Below are 18186 nucleotides of genomic sequence, written 5' to 3' on the forward strand. Positions count from 1 at the left end.
CGCCGCCGTTTGGCGTTTTATGACATCAACAACAGAAAATCTCTTGCTATACTCTCCCCCCCTTTGCTCTGCAGTCCCAGAACAGCAGGCATCGCTCCTAGTCCAGTCTGGCGTTATCCACACGCCACGCCCGTCTACAACCCCTCAACGCGGCATCCGCTATCCTCAATAAATACCGCGTCTAGTATCCGACCTTGATAAGGTAGTCCGCGAGCGCTTCGGTGGTCTGGGCCGCGTTTCCGGCAATGTGCGTCTCGCCGTAGTGGCCGATTAGGATCGCTTGCTTCGTTTTGACGACTACAACACCCGTTCGACCCTATAGTATTGCGCCTCCTGGTCAACTATTCCATCATGAAACCGACTGGGAGATGTATATGTGAACCCACCTGTCGTGCATAGACACTTCGATCCTCAATTTTGGTGGCAACGTATCGCTCACCTCCGACGTGGAGGCCGTCCGCGTAGGCCTTATCAACGGCAGCTTTCGACCCGGATACGATTTCGGCAAGGTTCTTCATCTCGGCGGGTTGAACCTATCATTCCAACTGGGTTAGCCCCTATAACGTCCACACGTGCTAACAGCATGAGATCACGTGTTTGTGTGTTCGATATTCCGTCATATCTAGTTGGCGACGAGGCGGAGAGGGATAAAGAACAGGGATCATCAAATACCGTAAACCCAGCGGAGGTGGCCCATACGCTGTCACCGGCAGCGCTGATGATGGCGGCCTTATCAAGATGGCCGCTATTAACAAGGCTGTTATTACATAGTAGTCGTCAGCGAAGTCCCGTGGCTATATGTGACATATAACGCAGTCGTGTCGCGGTGACGATAATTACCTGGAGTCAACGTAGGCTATGACGATGGTCAGCCCTGTCACCCTAACGAAGGTGGGGTTATCAGATACAAAAGGGGGGATGTTCTACTTACCTTGCCACGACATGGTTGCTAGAGTTGGTTGTTTGCGTATATCTCGAGATGAGGAGTTGACGAGAGAGCAAAAGGGAAGGAGGAAGAAACGATGTGTTGTTTACTGCTAGAAGTTGGCGTGTTTAGGGGGAAGAATTGGCACGAGCCTTCAGATGTCAAAGAGAGAAAAAAAACGGATGCGCGGTTCTGATTAGGTGATGTGACCACTCTGGGCACGACCTGAAGGAGGGGCTGTTTTCGGGTTTAGATCACTAGGACCTAGTGCTGATTGCTGCCCGCCCGCCCACTTTGTGGCGCATTATAAATAGACTTTATGTGGCTTACCGTCTCTCAGGGGCAAGGAAAAGTCCATTTGTCCATTTGTCCTAACAATTTCCTAACACTTTTGCAGCTCACAATTTATCAGCCACAAATCAACAAATCAACCTCTCACCATCGCCCCGCCATCATACGTCAGTCCCAATTACCGGGTTACTAAGGTACATACACCGGTTAGAGAGACAAAAAAAAGACAACAATGAGAGGCCGAAGTCGTCACTTTAGGGATCCATGATATCCATCATTTCTACGAACAGGACAGCTTTTCATGATCTTGTGCTACCCGAAATTACATGATTTATGCAATTTACTCATACCTCTAGATTGTTGAATTGTTTATGTGAGACAAACTATTGTCTCAGTGGCAGTTTGGCAACTGTAGCCTTTTCCACGGATCCCGAGGCTCCTATCTTGAATTGCAAGCCAGGCATATATCAACAATACCAATAACACCCATATCTCCATTACAACTCACAAACACCTATCTAGGCTGATGATTTTTTCCACCAAGCATATTTATCCTATTTCGAGATGGTGGTTTACTAAGTGTCAGCTACGCGTTGTACGCCCCCATACTAATATTCTGCATGAAGACGATCCGACAACCTCTGTTTGACGATATGTCTTCCACCACCAACTCACCGCCATCGTTGCTGACTTGGTATTGCATCATTGGCAGCCCCTTAGTAATCACGACTCTTCCCCACGAATGGCTTCAATAGAACCATGGTTATAAGCATAAACTTCGGTCTCAACTTTTTACCCTTGCGTCGAACCCATACCCCCAGCGGGTTGTCGGCGGGTCAAAATAAGCTCGGGACGAAGACCTAAATAAGACAAATCGAGTCCAATGACCTAAATAGGATGTGATTGCCAGGCACAAGACGGCTCCGAAGCCATATATATGTAGTAACCTAAAGTTTAGTATCGGACTTCGTACCGATTACCCAAGGCGATTATGCCTTCTGGATGTCGTCATCACAGGTCTTCGGCTCAATGTGACCAAACACCTTGACGACGTTGTATGTTGTGGTAAGACAAGTTCTTTTTCAAGACCCTGATGTTTGATTTGCCAAGTGTATAATAGCGGTCCTTGGGAGTACCTTATTGAATCGTCAACACATCGTTGAATAATATTAGACCTACCCATTATTGGTAACAAACATCACCTATAGGATAATCCGACGGCACGGGATAGAGCATGGGGTACCAGGTCACGAGTTCTAACAATATTTACCCAGTTATCTTATGATGGATATAAAGGATTGTATCATGTTAATAAATATAGTTAGTCTTTGGAGCAGAAAGGAGGGTTTAACCTCGCAGACTTCGCAAGTTATACCCCATTGGTAGCTAGGAAATGATTAACTTAAATGTGGATAAAACGTATACCAACAGTAAGATCGACATAACAAGCTTGAATTCTTCCAACACGTTAAGGCATGAGTTAATAGCCTTGAAGGTGTTTGTGTTAATAGTATGCCCCTGCTAAATGTGATATATCCAAGTTCCAACAAGATAACTTCACACGTGCGTACCTAGGTGGATCTCATTTCGCCAGCTTAAACCTACTAGATAGCTTTCGTAGTCTCATTCAGAAATATAAATATAAAGATTTGGGGTTTCTACCACTCAAGCCAAGCCATCCATACATCGCACAACTTCGCTGTCATGAGACGATGGTAGATGATGGGGATTATAGCTTACGCTCTGTCCACGAGGATTGACGTTAAGCACAACCTTGCGTAGCCGCCTCAACCATTTAAAGGTTCGAATGGGCGACGATGTAAGTTAGATCGTCTTGGGCGATCTGGTATGTCGATCGCTAGTATGTCAATCGCTAGCGATCTAAGCTAGATCGCCTGGTGCTATTTTCATTCCATAATGGCGGGACTAATCACAAGGAGTTGCAGATGAGAGTTGTTTGATGTGAACCAGGCCCAGATGCTAGACAAATTCTATCTTTGACAGGTAGATATCATCGTGTTTGAGATAGCCTTGGTAAGTCCAATCTAATAACTGAATTTTATGATGCCGCGCGTCGAAGTTGATGAGAACCGCCCGAGTTGCCGTATTACCTATATGTTCGTCGGAATATATTTCCTAGCGTACAATTGTTCATGAAGAGTTCGATTAGCTCCGAGCACAGACCATTCTCGGAGTCTAGGATACGTACATATTTCGCAATCTTTCATGTTTCACGGCGTCTAAAGGGGCATAGCTCGGTCTTTGAAACCACCAGCAGGGATCTTAAACCCCTCTGTTCTTCTCCGGCCCTAACGATATTTAGCGGCCAAGTCATCTCAACCGGACCGAGTGATGAAGTTAAACGCGGATAATAATTCATACAAGTTACTAACATAGTAGAATGCTACGTGACCTAACGAAATGTTCGGTAGTGGCTTCTTCACGAGAGCTTCGTGGTGCCTAGACACGTGCGAGACGGCCCAAGAAACATGAGAGCCGTTTAGAAACGACTCAGCAACTTGTCAACGACATTGCAAGACCCTATTTGATTGGAACATCTCTTGAAATGAGTTCAAAATTTTGGAGACCGTTCCCTCATACGAACAATCTCATTGGAAGAAGCCACTGCAAGGGATCTTTGAACTTGAAAGTTCTACCAAGATTTGTCATTGGCCAAACATGTTTCCCATCCTATCAGATGGGAGAATCTGACAGATTAATATGAAGTAGGTATGCCATGCGAGTTCTATACACCGCTGCTGCAAGCTAGATGAAAGGAGGCTCCCCTCTCATTTCCTAGCCTTGTTCTTGTTTTCAAGATTACAGCGCATACCTCAGCCATTAATGAACGACGTTAGAGCTCCGAGCTTCTGACTCGTCCGAGGCTCTGTCGACTTTCCTTGGTCATCGGGCCATTAGAAAAACACAGGGGCGAACTGCCAAGCAACCATTGCTTCAGGGCATCCCTTGGTAGTACCTAGTACAGCGAGCAATGCAACCCCGTATTGAAAAGCTTCTCGAAACTTTTCACTGTCTGTTCGCGCGCAATTGTTTTCTTGGGGGTGTAGGTAGGTACCTAGGTATTGTATCAGCTTTCCAAGCCAAGTTGGCCGGATACAAACGAACTACCAAGCTGGGGATCCCCATCAATGCTCGCAGTTAGCCTTGATACACGACACCACCACTAATCCCGCGATCACCCCTGGGGTTCCCTTCACATCATTCCAAAAACATCCCGGGGCCAGAGTAAAAGATCCACGCAGGCAAGGGTAACCCTTGACGCCTTCTACAATGCGTTCTGGAGCTGAACCCTACATGTTGATCTTCCCCCCTCCAAAATAACCATCCCATGATCCATCAACCTCAAACAATCTTCAGCGTTGTCACCTTTCAGACCTTGCAAACCTTAGTGAGATGGAATCCCCCAAGCAGCCATAACAATCGTGACCAATGGTCCATGGTGTGTGGTAAGCAATCGATGATCCGAACAGACGCCAGGTAAGAATACGTTGACAATCCTCGGGGCTAAACCCAATCGTCGATGGCTCACTTAGTGAACTTGAGTCTGCCTTTCCTTCATCCCTGGCTCGAACAGCGAACGGCCAATTTATTGAGCATGATCATAGAAATTACCTCACATGTAAAGATAGCGAATCAGTTCGTGTTTAACCTCTTAGCACCCACAACTCAAATAGTCTATTTATCAAGGACCATATTTTGACTCCTCTACTTACTATACACGTAGTACAAAGTAGGGGTTGCAATTCGAGCCGAATATGTACGTACCCAACTAGTGCCGTTGCCAGACAGCCCGATGGAGGGTTATGCAGGTCCGGATGCGTTCGTGACGCACGTCCCCGACTACCCCGTCCTAGAGGACCAGGTTGGGGACTGGGTCGTGTATCAGATCCCGCCCTACCACAGCCGTTTTATAATCATTGTGGTGCGCCTTACCCGGGCGTTCCTGCGAGTGCAAATCTATGTTGCCCACGTTCCCAGTCTCCTTCGCCGCTGTCCGGAGTCAGTATGTCAGTGAGACCGAGTTCATCGAGGGGCCTAGGTTCCAAGAATTCAGCCAGCAACAGTTTTAAGTATGACAAGAGGATATCTAGGGACGACTCTTTCATCAACTCTCGAACAGCGGTCGGGGCTGGCTTTAAATCATACAACAGCTTTGCACGAGGACAACCACCTACGCCAGAAATAAGCCCGCGGACTTCACCTCCACGAAAAATATCTGTCCCAACTGTTAGGATGCCTACCCCTGAGTCTCTTAACGATACTGGTTCTTCGGAGATAGGTATGGCACTTGGAAGTCCCACGAGCATCCCGGTGAGCGGTGGCTCGCGGACACCGCAAACAACTCTCCGGGCTCCGCCAGCCCCAAAATCATCTTTGGTTTCGCCCGCTGCGTCCGGGATTAGTTCTACCGGCTCCTTGCCTCGGAAACAGTCGACGAAGTGGAAGTTATTTGGCAGATTCGGAAGGAAACCATCAGATCAGTCTCTTCCAGGACCGATGCCGAACGAGCCGAGAGTTCTGCCCAAGCCAGAGCAGACTCAAGATATGTCATCTCAGCCTTGGTACGACCAAAACATGCAGAGGAGCAATACGCTCGGTACACGGAAACCACCGAAACACAAGCCGATTGTAATTAGGTCTCAAACAATGCCTTATGAAGCAGACAGTCCGCCGCAAGTACCGAGGTCAACATCAAGGCCAAGTGAAAAGAAGACCGAAGAGACGTTTGGGAGAATCCCGATAGCGCTAGACACTAACCAGAATTCGTCGGGCCCCTTGTTGGATGTTGAGATTCCGAATATTACTATGGAAAGGTATAGTGTGATGTTTGGGAGCGTCTTGCAATCACAACCTTCGCTACTAGCTAGACGGCAAGCCACGGTTCAGAAGCTAAAGAGCATCGATGATGCGGTAGAGAGGGAAGAGGTAAGAAAATACAAGGTTTTGCTTAATTTGAAGTATTAATTCGTCGCCTAGGAGAACGGAAAGCATCGAGAAAAGCTTCACGGACTGCATCATGAAATGCATCACGAAGATCACCACAAAGTCTTAAAGAGCCCGAGGAGAGTAACATCACCTGCGACAGGATCGCCTTCATTTGCTTTGTTTCCTCCTCAGAGACCAGCACACGCTCCGCCATCCAATCCATCACCACTTTCAAGATCTAATACTTCTCCTGCACTACTCCAGTCGCCTCTAAAGGCGACCTTCGATCATACCGCGCCTAATCACCACACACAATCTCATGACGTACCTAGACACAACCATCTTAGGGATTCTCCCGGCAGGCCTTATCCAAAGGGCAAACTTACTATTGCAACTCTAGCTAGAGCAAGGGAGCAAAATGCTGCTCCTAGAGAATACCAGTTCAGCCCCGACTCATCGAATTTAGTACTAGAATCTCCGACGGAGATGTCATCTCCTGAATTCGACGTGGTCAAGTCAGAGTCTATACGACCGAGAGCTTCATACATGCAGGAGCCCAAGTGGCAGATGATAACACCGCAACAACAGACGCCCTCTACCGCAACCTCGTCTCTTTCAAGTGAGAGGAAGCCCCCGCCTTCTTCGCCGGCGACATCCGCTACCTCGAAGCTAAGCCAGGACTCGAAGGACGACGAAGACGACCTGCTAGAGAACAGCTCTAACATGAACCCCGTGGAGCTATCGATCGCTAGGCAGATCTCGATATCTCGGCAGCAGCGGAAAATGTTGAAGCCCTTGCAGACCGTTACGAGGCCGCAGAGAAGCCTTTCGAGACCAATTCCAGTACCGAAGATAGCCATAGGCGAGAATGAGAGGCTCGCCGAAACGAACACCAAGACCCCTATTCTAATTACGCCTGAAGAGTCACCCATCGCTAACTTAGCGGCACACCGAAAGAGCGAGCGTGTCGTGCTGGAGCGAGCATGAGATAGCGCGGCTCATTTCTAATTTACGCGTCTTCACATCTACTCGTGTTTTATTTTATTTTTTTCATTGCATGTCTGGTCGCGGTTCACACTTGACTTCTGGGCGTTGGTAACGCCTCCCACTGGGAATTTGCATTTATAGAAAATGGTCCGGAGGTTTATTCGATTTGTCTTTATTCCTGGAAAGGGGAGGGTGGCTCTTGTTTTACTTTGTCTGGGAAATTATACCCTTCGGAGGAGTAATAGAATCTAGGAAAGGGTCTGCGACTCGCATCATTCATGCCATACGTTTTTACTTTGTCAATAGGAAGGGGGGTGGGGATGAGAGCAACGCACGATGTGCCTTGATGGTAATCGTTTGATACCCTAATCTGAGGTCAAGCGGAGAGATGGAGATGGAAACGGAGGAGACTGGCTAAACCGACTGTCCCAGGGTAGATAGGATAAGAGTAATTAGGACGAGATCGGGTTCGCGATAGTCAAATTTAATCCGGTCCAAGGTGGCTGAATAACAACCACCTTCATACCCCTATATAAGTTCCGTACCGACGTAATCATGTGACCATTCATATTATGCCTGCCCGCTTGAACTGTCGGGATGCTGTCTATGTAGCCATGTCTGCGTAATCTTTAACTCATCCATTCTCTCTACCTCGGCGGTAATGCCTCTTCTCTGCCTCTTCCTTGATTTGCCAACGAATGACTCTGCCCACCCCCTATAAGTGCTCGGGCGGAATAGCGCCCGCGGATATAGATAGACGAAAATAAAATGGCCATGCACATGGTCTTGCCTTGCCTTGCCTTTCACCAAACTGCGCGTCTCATTGCTATGCTGAAATACGAGACAGAAATATTATCCGTTCGTTTAACCGGAGTGTCCAGTTGCAGTAAGTAAACAGCGCTACGTTTACATGAGAACACAGCATGTGTTCTGCTTTTTCGCTTGTTCTGTGACGGGGGAAGTCAGCATGTCACCCTCGAAAAGGGGGGAAAGAGTAGAGAGAAGGAAAAAAAGAGGTAAAAAAAAAAAGCAACGCACGATAGAACATCTTGCTCTGGTTGCTCAGGCCGTCGCTCTTGGCGACGAGGTCGTCGATCTTCTCGCCGCGCTGGAGGACGCTCTCGATGGTCTTGTGCAGGGTGATCTTGGTCTCGTCGAGCTCGCGCTGGATCTTGAGGATGCTGTCGGCCTGGTGCGGGTCCTGGTACTTGGCCAGGTAGCCCTGCAGCTCGGGCATGGTCACGGTCTGGCCCTGGGCCCACGACGACTTGGGGTGCGCCGCCAGGAACTCGTCCATCACCTTGGAGAGCAGCTGGTGCGCTACCAGCGCCGGGTACTGGTGGTCGGAGATCATGATGCCGCAGACGCCTTCTGTGCGCCCGTACGCGTGGAATGTGTAGTCTGTTTACTCGGGACGAGATTTGCCAATCAGTTTTTTTTCTTGTTTTATATTTTCTTCTCTCTTTTTCTCATTCTTTTCGTCTTTATTGTCTTGTCTGGAATGGTTTCGGGTTGGTGGTCGCACCTTGCTCCTCGACATCCTGTCTCTGTCCCGGTCTCGTCCGCTCCGCTACCGTCTTCGCGAACATGGTCATAAATTCGCCATAGCTACGTTCACATTCGGGTTAGCCCTATCCTTGTTCTTCACACCATATTCGAGGGGGCGGGCGGATCGGGCTCGTACTTTGCACGGGTGAAGCGCGAGTAGGCGCTTAGCTCCTTCTCAGCGCATATCTCGATGCCCGGCTTGCAGTCGTTCTTGATGATCTAGTCATACGAAAATGCCCCGTTAGCTAATTGTTCTGTAGGTACGGCCAATTATGGGTTTAAGTGTATATCTGCTAGGCACTCCCACCGTCGAGGCTCGAGATTGACGACTAGGGTGTAAATATACGTACTCCAATGTAATGCAGCTTCATGTTGACAGGTAGCTAGATAGATAGGGAGACAGCAAATGGAAGGGATGGATAGGAGGGAAATGGTCAATTCTGATTATGTTGATGTTTATTCAATGTTGGGAAAGGGCATAAATTTCAGGAGACAGGTAGAATAACCTCGAAACCAAGAAAGTTAGGGATCCAAGGGTACTTCGATAACAAGCAGGAGGTGAGGTCAGCGGTCACAGCCTTTGTCACATGTACTCTAGGTTCCTTTTTAGGCGTAGGTACATAGCTTAGTGGGGCCGTAGGGGCCGTAGTGGCCGTTCGAAGTCGTACCTCCCAATGGCGGGACTTTAAATTCTGGGGAATCACTGAGTGCGCTAAAACATCGTTAGGTAAGTGCCTAATGCCTAGGTATGGAACCTTAGTACTAGGCTGCCAGGGTAGTTGCAACTTGGTAGTCATCGGCGTAATAGTCATCAATCCTCACCTTTTTTCCCAATTTTGTGATTATGGGCATATAAATTTCAAGGGTAAATCGCCTATCATCACAAAGCTCTGAGAGACACGTATGCCTCCTTTCACCTCAAATTTATAAATCAACGATTGTCTCATTTGTTTGACTCATCTTAACCTATCGGTCATCCCTTGCAAAATGTCGCCATTTATGAGCGAGGCGGAAGCACAATGGCGCGAACAGTTTGCCGCTATGAAGGCTGCTCTAGCAGACCTAAAATTGCCAGGAAAGAATCGATCCATTGAAGCTGAGCTTAACCTAGACTTTGACCTGGACGATGAGGACCTCACTTCCGGAAATAGCGGTGACGATGTCTGGGATTTCATAGAAGATAGCGAAGAAGACTTGTACAGTAGCGATCTCATCGAAGAAGCCAATGGTCAACCCGATGGCGGCAGCTATGGGCCAGCTTGGTTTTCACAACAATGCTCCATTATTGCCTCTAAGAAAAACGGATTATCTTCCGACGCATTTCAAGCTCAAGTTCTCGATGTATTGAACTCTCAACGGTCCGAGGATGAACTACAGTCTCAACTCACTGATATCGTCGGTTTTGATGATTTCGACTTTATCATTGAACTGTTATCTCATAGACATGAAGTAACTTCAAGTTTCGCTGCTCAGGAAGCAAGTAGGCCTACTGGCCGACTTTTGACTAAAGCTGAGAGAGATGAAGCTCTTCGCCGAAAGGATCTGGAGCATAAAAATGCTACTCTGGCCCCTAGTATGCATAAAGAGGTACAATATCCTCATATCTACAAGGCATATAATGCTGGCAACACCTTAAGTCATACGGGAGCCCAATACGGTATGCCTGTTGGTACTGAAAGAAAGGAGAGGGAGAAGTATGAGGAGTTTATTGTCCCGGCAGGGAAAACTGGCACACTTCTCCCCGGCCATAAGCTTGTCAATATCGCCGACATGGATGGACTCTGTCGAAGAACATTCAAAGGCTACAAGTCATTGAACAGGATGCAAAGTCTAGTATATCCGGTGGCATACAAGTCCAGCGAGAACATGTTAATCTGTGCCCCTACTGGTGCGGGTAAGACAGATGCAGCTATGCTAACAATTTTACAAACAATTGGTCAATATGTAACACCCAACCCTATCGAGAACACGGATGCAACGGATTTTGGCGTCGATACCCAAGACTTCAAAATCGTATACGTTGCTCCGATGAAGGCGCTGGCTGCCGAAATCACCCAGAAGTTAGGGAAGCGTCTTGCGTGGCTTGGTATTCAATGCCGCGAGTATACGGGGGATATGCACCTTACCAAATCCGAAATTGTGCAAACGCAGATCATTGTTACCACGCCCGAAAAATGGGATGTGGTCACCAGGAAGGGTACTGGGGACACTGAGCTTGTGCAGAAAGTTAGGTTGCTCATCATTGATGAAGTCCATATGCTTCATGATGAGCGAGGTGCTGTGTTGGAGTCTTTGGTCGCACGAACGGAACGTCAAGTTGAGAGCACGCAGTCCCTAATCCGTATTGTTGGGCTCAGTGCCACCCTTCCAAACTATATCGACGTTGCCGACTTCCTCAAGGTCAACAGATATGCTGGGCTTTTCTACTTTGATGGCTCCTTCCGCCCAGTTCCCCTCGAACAACACTTCATTGGAGTCAGGGGTAAAGCCGGTTCAAAAGTGTCTAGAGAGAATCTTGACATAGTAGCCTATGAAAAAGTCCAGGACATGCTAGAGCAAGACCATCAAATCATGGTGTTCGTTCACTCCAGAAGAGACACGCTTCTCACTGCTAAGATGCTTTATCAGAAAGCTGCTGACCAAGCGGCGACTGACCTCTTCGATCCAGCAGGACATCCATATTATGAGCAGGCTATCAGAGACATGAAGTCTTCAAAAGCACGTGAGCTTAGGGACCTCTTGCCAAAAGGGCTGGGTATACACCATGCTGGATTAACCCGCTCGGATAGAAACCTTATGGAAAATCTGTTCTCCAAAGGTGTCATCAAGGTCCTTTGCTGTACAGCTACCCTCGCGTGGGGTGTCAACTTACCGGCTGCCGCAGTCATTATCAAAGGGACACAAGTCTATAGTGCTCAAGATGGAAAATTCGTAGACCTGGGTATTCTCGATGTGCTTCAAATATTTGGTCGTGCTGGACGACCACAGTTTGAGGATGTGGGCATCGGCATGATCTGCACAACCCACGACAGGCTAGCACATTATCGACAATCAGTTACTGCGCAGCAACCTATCGAGTCGAGATTCTCTTCGAAATTAGTCGATAATTTGAACGCCGAAATTGCGCTAGGCACTGTGACTTCTATCCCAGAAGCTGTGCAATGGATCGGTTACTCTTACCTATTCGTTCGTATGCAGAGAAATCCCATGGCTTACGGTATCGAATGGGCTGAGATTAGGGATGATCCAACGCTTGTCCAGAGGCGGCGACAACTTGCTATTCAGGCAGCCAGAACTTTACAACAAAGACAAATGGTTATATTCAACGAAACGACCGAGGAACTCAGAAGCAAGGATATTGGCCGCATTGCTAGCCAGTATTACATCCAGCAGTCAAGTATAGAAATCTTCAACAAGAGAATGCGGCCCCATTCAACAGAGGCAGACATATTGAAGATGATAAGCGAGAGTGGGGAGTTTGACAACATCCAATCTCGGGACAACGAGGCCAAAGAACTTACTAAGCTGAGGGACGAAGTGGCTCCTTGTGATATCGGCAGTGGAATTGATACTCCACAAGCAAAGACCAATATTTTATTGCAAGCTTATATTTCTCGGACTCAACTGGAAGATTTCACGCTTGGAAACGATCTCAACTACGTAGCCCAACAGTCTGGTCGGATTTGTCGTGCACTGTTCATGATTGCTCTGAACAGACGATGGGGTCACCAATGCTTGGTCTTGCTTACCCTCTCAAAGGCTATCGAGAGACGCATTTGGCCATTTGAGCATCCACTTCATCAATTCGACCTGCCTAAGTCAGTGCTCAATCAACTCGACGCGAAAGAGAATTTAAGCATCGAGGTACTGCGTGAAATGGAAACAGCCGAAATTGGTAGCTTGGTGCACAATGGGAATGCTGGTAAGAAGATAGCCAGTATTATTAGGAATTTTCCAACTGTATCTATCGATGCGGAGATTGCTCCTTTGAATCGGGATGTGTTAAGGATCAAGCTTTATATCACGCCAGACTTTACTTGGAATGACCGGATGCATGGCACATCGGAATCTTTCTACATCTGGGTTGAAAATTCGGAAACGTCTGAAATTTATCACCATGAATTTTTCATACTTAACCGAAGGAAGCTTTACGACGACCACGAACTCAACTTCACAATCCCGCTATCCGACCCTCTCCCCAACCAGATATACGTCAGGGCCGTGTCGGACAAGTGGCTGGGAGCAGAGACTGTCAACCCCGTCTCTTTCCAACATCTCATTCGTCCGGATACGGAGAGCGTCTATACGGACCTGCTCAAATTGCAACCATTGCCCATCACCGCCCTCAAAAATCCTGGACTGGAAGAAATCTACGCGAAGAGGTTCCAGTTCTTCAATCCCATGCAGACGCAGATATTTCATACGCTTTACCACACGCCAGCCAATGTCCTCCTAGGGTCGCCTACTGGTAGTGGAAAAACTGTCGCTGCGGAGCTGGCTATGTGGTGGGCATTCCGAGAGCGTCCGGGTTCTAAGGTGGTTTATATTGCCCCTATGAAGGCTTTGGTCCGTGAGCGAGTCAAAGACTGGGGCGCTCGACTTTCCGGGCCCCTAGGCTTGAAGCTCGTTGAGTTAACAGGAGATAATACGCCAGACACTAGGACTATTAAGGATGCCGATATCATCATTACAACACCTGAGAAGTGGGACGGTATCTCTCGTAGCTGGCAAACTAGAGGATATGTTCGTCAAGTTTCTCTTGTGATCATTGATGAAATTCATCTACTTGCCGGAGACCGAGGACCGATTCTTGAGATTATCGTGTCTCGTATGAACTACATTGCCCAATCTACCGAGAAATCTGTCAGACTTCTCGGCATGTCTACTGCCTGTGCGAACGCAACAGATCTAGGGAACTGGCTTGGGGTTAAGGAAGGCCTATTCAACTTTCGACATTCCGTACGACCTGTACCATTAGAACTATACATCGATGGGTTTCCGGAAGTGAGAGGATTCTGTCCATTGATGCAATCTATGAACCGACCAACTTTCCTAGCGGTCAAGACTCATAGTCCCGACAAGCCTGTGATCGTCTTCGTTCCATCGCGAAGGCAGACTAGACTGACTGCAAAGGACTTGATCAACTACTGTGGCATGGAAGACAATCCTAGGCGCTTCGTCAACATGTCAGAAGATGATCTTCAGCTTAACCTCGCCAGGGTGAAGGATGATGCACTCAAAGAAGCGATAAACTTCGGCATTGGACTTCACCATGCTGGTCTTGTTGAATCCGATCGACAACTAGCTGAAGAATTATTCCTAAATAACAAGATCCAGATCCTGATTGCGACAAGTACACTGGCCTGGGGTGTTAACCTTCCGGCTCACTTGGTGGTTGTCAAGGGTACACAGTTTTATGACGCGAAGATCGAAGGATACAAGGACATGGATTTGACTGACGTCTTGCAAATGTTGGGCCGAGCTGGTCGTCCACAATTCGACAACTCTGGTGTTGCACGCATCTTTACACAGGACGCAAAGAAAGACTTCTACAAACACTTCTTACATACTGGCTTCCCAGTTGAATCGTCTCTACATACAGTCCTCGACAACCATTTGTGTGCAGAAGTATCGGCCGAAACGATTCGAACTAAGCAAGATGCTTTAGACTACTTGACCTGGACGTTTTTCTTTCGTCGACTACACAAGAACCCTTCATACTATGGACTCGAGATCTCTGCTGAAGAGCACAACACAATGGCTGCCCAGCAGCTTGCGAATGATTTTATGGTTGACATGGTAAACAAGTCCTTAGACGAACTCGCGACTTCGAAGTGTGTCGAGATCTATCCCAACGGGGATGTGGACCCGACTCCCTTGGGTAAGATCATGAGTTACTACTACCTCTCACACAAAACAATCCGGCATCTCGTCAAGCACGCGAAGCCAAAAGCAAATTTCCTAGACGTCCTATCTTGGATGTCTCGTGCTATAGAATACGACGAGCTTCCCGTCCGACACAACGAGGATCTCATCAACGCAGAGCTATCGAAGAACCTCCCATTTGATGGCAATGCATTTGGCCTGCCCATGTGGGATCCTCACGTCAAGGCCTTCCTACTACTTCAGGCACATATGGCACGCATTGACCTTCCCATTACGGACTATGTCGGCGACCAGACCAGCGTTTTAGATCAGGCCATCCGTATCATTCAGGCATCCATCGACGTCCTCACCGAACTAGGCTATCTATCGAGCTGCCTTGAAATGATCAAACTTCTCCAATGCGTCAAATCCGCTCGTTGGCCTCAAGACGCCCCCTTATCTATCCTGCCCGGGACCAATCCCGATTCTGACAACCTCAAAGACAACAAGATGACGCTTCAGAAACTAAGCGCCCTTCCCCGACCACAAGTCGAGGATTTAGCCCGCAAGCTCAACGTCCCGAGTTCACAACAGGCTCGCTTTACGCGCGCCGCCGCCATCCTCCCAAACGTCAGCGTCAGAGTCGAGGACGTGACGGCGCAGTCCCTCGTCGTTTCTATGAAACGCCTGAACCCCGTCGCCGAGCGTGAAGCCCGCGTCTACGCACCCAGGTACCCGAAGCCACAGAACGAGGGCTGGTTCGCCGTCGTGTGCGATGTCGCCCGTGACGAGGTCATCGGCATCAAGCGCGTGTCCTGGAGCCAAAAGGGGCCTAATCCTAACAAGTCTAACAACGCTAAGCAGAACGCGGGTATTCAGGTTGGCTCGAGGCCGACGGCTAAGACGGTGCTTAAGTTGCCTAAGCCGGATAGGGGTGGTGGTGCGAGGAAGGTCGACGTCTTGGTCCTGAGCGATGCGTATATTGGTATGGAGTACAGGGTCATGGGCGTGGAGATACCGGCGCTGCCAACGGTGGATGATGATGTGGATAAGTCTAAGTCGAAGGGGAAGCAGAAAGAGCAAGCTCAAGGGCAAGGTAGCGCGGCTTGAATGAGTGGTTGATATAGACGGAAGATATCGAGAGAAGGAATAGGGGCAGAGGATAAAATTCGAATATAGCTGTGGGTGAGTAATGAGGATATTTCATGAATAAATGGCGAATGAATACGAATAGATATCCTGATCCAGTTGTGAAGACGATGTATGTATCGAGGCTCATACAAAGCCTAGAACTCTAAAAGTAACCTAACATATAAACTTACCTAGTTATATCGCAACATCCTACGTTCTCAAACACGAACATCAACGCCAATAGAGAAATAAAGATATTATGAAAAAATATCCTTCGTAATGCATTCGTATCTCGTGAGAGAAACCCAGACTATACTTCATTATTACCATGCAATTAACCCATGACCCGACACACAAATCGTCGACGTGTTTCATTAGTAACTCATTACTCCAAGGGCCATGCCGTACCGTACCGTGCCATGCCATGCTATACTGTGAGACCAGAAACCCCGATGAATGCCGTTTCGAAATATATGCCTGTCCAAACGCCGTACTTAGTAAAATAGACGGTGACTCCTGCCTCCCTACTCCTTCCTTATCCTGTTCCGCAATTTGAAATTAGGGTCCTACAGGCCCGTAGGAGGGCTCTGCTATCATCGGTAATCGTGGGTAGGAATTGACCCACGATCGAGCCTCAACAACCTCCTCACTTTACATAAAGAGGCCAACAACGCATCAACAGCACCTCCTCCCCTTCCTCCCCTGCCCCTCGCCCTGCCGGCCTTGCTGCTCCGCGCCGCCGTTCGCCGGGTTCTCAACCGTGACGGCGGGCGAGAAGTTCGGCGAGAAAAGCCAGCTGCGGCGGTCCCTGCCGACGCGAAAGCTGCCTCGCGGGTTCGCGCCGTCGAAGTAGCTGCTGCCGCCGGGCACCGAGGAAGCGCCGCCGCTACCGCTGCCGTCGTCGTAGTAGCCGGGCGTGCCCGGGGTCGTGGCGGTGGCGGCCAGTATGGCCTGCTGGATCTTGCGGTTCTGCTCGACGAGCTTGCGGGTGACGACGCGGAAGACCTCCTCGACGCCCTCGCCGCTCTCGGCGCTGATCTCGTGGCACGCGTCCCACCCGACCTCCTGCCCCCAGAAGCCGCTGCTGCGCTTGCTACTCGGGCTGCGCGGCTCCTGGGCGCTCGAGGCGGCGGGCGTGGCCGCGACGCTCGACTGGCTGGCCCCCGGGCCGGACCCCGGCGGCAGACCCCCAGCCGCCGCCGCCGCCGTGGTCGCCATCAGCCCGCTCGGCGTCGCGGTCGGGGGCGGCGTCGAGCCGAGCCCCGGGGCCAGGTTCTCCGCGACGTAGGCTATGCACCGCTCGAAGGGGACCTCGCGGCGGGTGGGGTCGCGGGCGACGATGTCGGCCTTGGTGCCGACGACGTGCAGCACGATGTCCGGCGGCAGGTTGCGGCGCAGCTCCGTCAGCCACATGCCCATCTCGGCGAAGGACTGCGCGTCCGTGATCGAGTAGCAGAGGATGCAGGCGTTGGCGCCGCGGTAGTAGAGCCGGGATATCGAGCGGAATCGTTCTTGGCCGGCTGGATTGGGGCGCATGGGGTTAGCAATGGGCTGGCTCTCTTTGGGTTGGTAGCTGATAAGGCGAGGGGGTCGGGAGAAGAGAGAGAGAGAGAGAGAGAGAGAGAGAAAGCGAAAGGAAAGAGAGGGATGTTTACCTGTGTCCCATATCTGTAGGCGGACTACGGTGTCGGTATCGCCGTCGATGACCCTCTTGGTCATGAAACTTGCACCGACAGTAGATGTAGTCTGTGCAGGATTGAAGGCTCCTTTGCAATACCTGGTGACGAGAGAGGTTTTGCCGACGCCTTGGGAGCCGAGGACGACTATCTTGGCCTCGAGAGAGGACATGGCGGAGGAAGATGCGGGTTATGCTACGATACCTAGGTATGTAGAAGACCAATCCCAAGATAATGGGAAGTGTTGATATAGAATAAATATCGAGGATATTTCGGTATTAGATATTAGAAGATAGCCTTATGTAAGGAATGACTCGGAATTTGGATGGCCGGTACTGGGGTGATCCCGGGAGATGCTAGAATGAGTGGCTTCGCCGCTCGAGGTTTGGATTGCGGGTCCGGATCGTCATGCTCCTTCTCGAAAGCGGTTGCGAGTAGATGGATGGATTATGCCGAAGCAAGGACGAGAAGGCTTCGGTAGAGATGATGTGATGCTGAGGTAGCTATGCCGTTTTCTGCCGTTTTCTGCCGTATTACACCCAAGTCGGTGCTGTCAATCACAATCAAAAGCAGAAGTGCAATAACGTGAAGGAATTGAAACGATTGAATGAAATGGAAATGTTGTAGATATCGATGTTATGCAGCAAGGGTCCTTTTGAGGCTACTTTGGAGTTGCCTTGGCTTTGCCCAGGTGCTGATAGGACGTGCTGACTCGTCCCTCATCGAAGGTCACATTGAGGATCACACCCTGTCTGACGAATGACCGATGACCGAACAAGCTGGGGTAAGCTAGGACAAATTGCCTATCGAAAGGCA

General features: G+C 49.3%; 5 protein-coding genes across 5 annotated transcripts; 2 read left to right on the top strand and 3 right to left on the bottom strand.

The window, feature by feature from the left end:
- Positions 1 to 45: 45 nt before the first annotated feature.
- F4807DRAFT_82046 (Profilin/allergen) lies at positions 46 to 1094 on the bottom strand. Its single transcript, XM_048003527.1, has 5 exons — positions 932 to 1094; positions 841 to 856; positions 673 to 757; positions 387 to 533; positions 46 to 316 (listed from the first exon to the last, which is right to left on the bottom strand). The coding sequence occupies exons 1-5, from the start codon at positions 942 to 944 to the stop codon at positions 182 to 184; spliced, it is 396 nt and encodes a 131-aa protein (XP_047854543.1). The 5' UTR covers positions 945 to 1094; the 3' UTR covers positions 46 to 181.
- A 3996-nt stretch (positions 1095 to 5090) lies between these two features.
- Positions 5091 to 7605, top strand: F4807DRAFT_82296 (uncharacterized protein). Its single transcript, XM_048003531.1, has 2 exons — positions 5091 to 6163; positions 6215 to 7605. The coding sequence occupies exons 1-2, from the start codon at positions 5243 to 5245 to the stop codon at positions 7148 to 7150; spliced, it is 1857 nt and encodes a 618-aa protein (XP_047854544.1). The 5' UTR covers positions 5091 to 5242; the 3' UTR covers positions 7151 to 7605.
- On the bottom strand, positions 7604 to 9186 carry F4807DRAFT_82262 (putative snare protein). Its single transcript, XM_048003530.1, has 5 exons — positions 9049 to 9186; positions 8835 to 8917; positions 8676 to 8758; positions 8189 to 8551; positions 7604 to 8097 (listed from the first exon to the last, which is right to left on the bottom strand). The coding sequence occupies exons 1-5, from the start codon at positions 9067 to 9069 to the stop codon at positions 8057 to 8059; spliced, it is 591 nt and encodes a 196-aa protein (XP_047854545.1). The 5' UTR covers positions 9070 to 9186; the 3' UTR covers positions 7604 to 8056.
- Positions 9187 to 9476: 290 nt separating this feature from the next.
- On the top strand, positions 9477 to 15897 carry F4807DRAFT_82331 (Sec63-domain-containing protein). The gene has a single exon (XM_048003533.1). It carries the CDS (start codon positions 9686 to 9688, stop codon positions 15671 to 15673), a length of 5988 nt encoding a protein of 1995 aa, XP_047854546.1. The 5' UTR covers positions 9477 to 9685; the 3' UTR covers positions 15674 to 15897.
- Positions 15855 to 17672, bottom strand: F4807DRAFT_82326 (rab type ras GTPase). The gene is made up of 3 exons (XM_048003532.1): positions 17350 to 17672; positions 16320 to 17214; positions 15855 to 16171 (listed from the first exon to the last, which is right to left on the bottom strand). Exons 1-2 carry the CDS (start codon positions 17540 to 17542, stop codon positions 16370 to 16372), a joined length of 1038 nt encoding a protein of 345 aa, XP_047854547.1. The 5' UTR covers positions 17543 to 17672; the 3' UTR covers positions 15855 to 16171; positions 16320 to 16369.
- Between the last annotated feature and the right edge of the window lie 514 nt (positions 17673 to 18186).

The sequence above is a fragment of the Annulohypoxylon truncatum genome (genome assembly GCF_022578515.1).
Source record: "Annulohypoxylon truncatum strain CBS 140777 unplaced genomic scaffold F4807scaffold_15, whole genome shotgun sequence".
Classification (NCBI taxonomy): domain Eukaryota; kingdom Fungi; phylum Ascomycota; class Sordariomycetes; order Xylariales; family Hypoxylaceae; genus Annulohypoxylon; species Annulohypoxylon truncatum.

What these genes read in the sequence shown, in the direction of transcription:
- F4807DRAFT_82046 (XM_048003527.1), bottom strand. An exon ending in CCACCTCCGCTGGGTTTACG is followed by an intron (nt 534 to 672) that starts GTATTTGATGAT and finishes TTGGAATGATAG; the next exon opens with GTTCAACCCGCCGAGATGAA. An exon ending in GAAGTGTCTATGCACGACAG is followed by an intron (nt 317 to 386) that starts GTGGGTTCACAT and finishes GCAATACTATAG; the next exon opens with GGTCGAACGGGTGTTGTAGT.
- F4807DRAFT_82296 (XM_048003531.1), top strand. Translation starts at nt 5,243, where the DNA reads ATGTCAGTGAGACCGAGTTCATCGAGGGGCCTAGGTTCCAAGAATTCA. An exon ending in ATGCGGTAGAGAGGGAAGAG is followed by an intron (nt 6,164 to 6,214) that starts GTAAGAAAATAC and finishes TTCGTCGCCTAG; the next exon opens with GAGAACGGAAAGCATCGAGA.
- F4807DRAFT_82262 (XM_048003530.1), bottom strand. Translation starts at nt 9,069, where the DNA reads ATGAAGCTGCATTACATTGGA. An exon ending in TGAAGCTGCATTACATTGGA is followed by an intron (nt 8,918 to 9,048) that starts GTACGTATATTT and finishes TCGTATGACTAG; the next exon opens with ATCATCAAGAACGACTGCAA. An exon ending in CCAGAGCAAGATGTTCTATC is followed by an intron (nt 8,098 to 8,188) that starts GTGCGTTGCTTT and finishes CCCCCGTCACAG; the next exon opens with AACAAGCGAAAAAGCAGAAC.
- F4807DRAFT_82331 (XM_048003533.1), top strand. Translation starts at nt 9,686, where the DNA reads ATGTCGCCATTTATGAGCGAGGCGGAAGCACAATGGCGCGAACAGTTT.
- F4807DRAFT_82326 (XM_048003532.1), bottom strand. Translation starts at nt 17,542, where the DNA reads ATGTCCTCTCTCGAGGCCAAGATAGTCGTCCTCGGCTCCCAAGGCGTC. An exon ending in CCTACAGATATGGGACACAG is followed by an intron (nt 17,215 to 17,349) that starts GTAAACATCCCT and finishes GCCCCAATCCAG; the next exon opens with CCGGCCAAGAACGATTCCGC.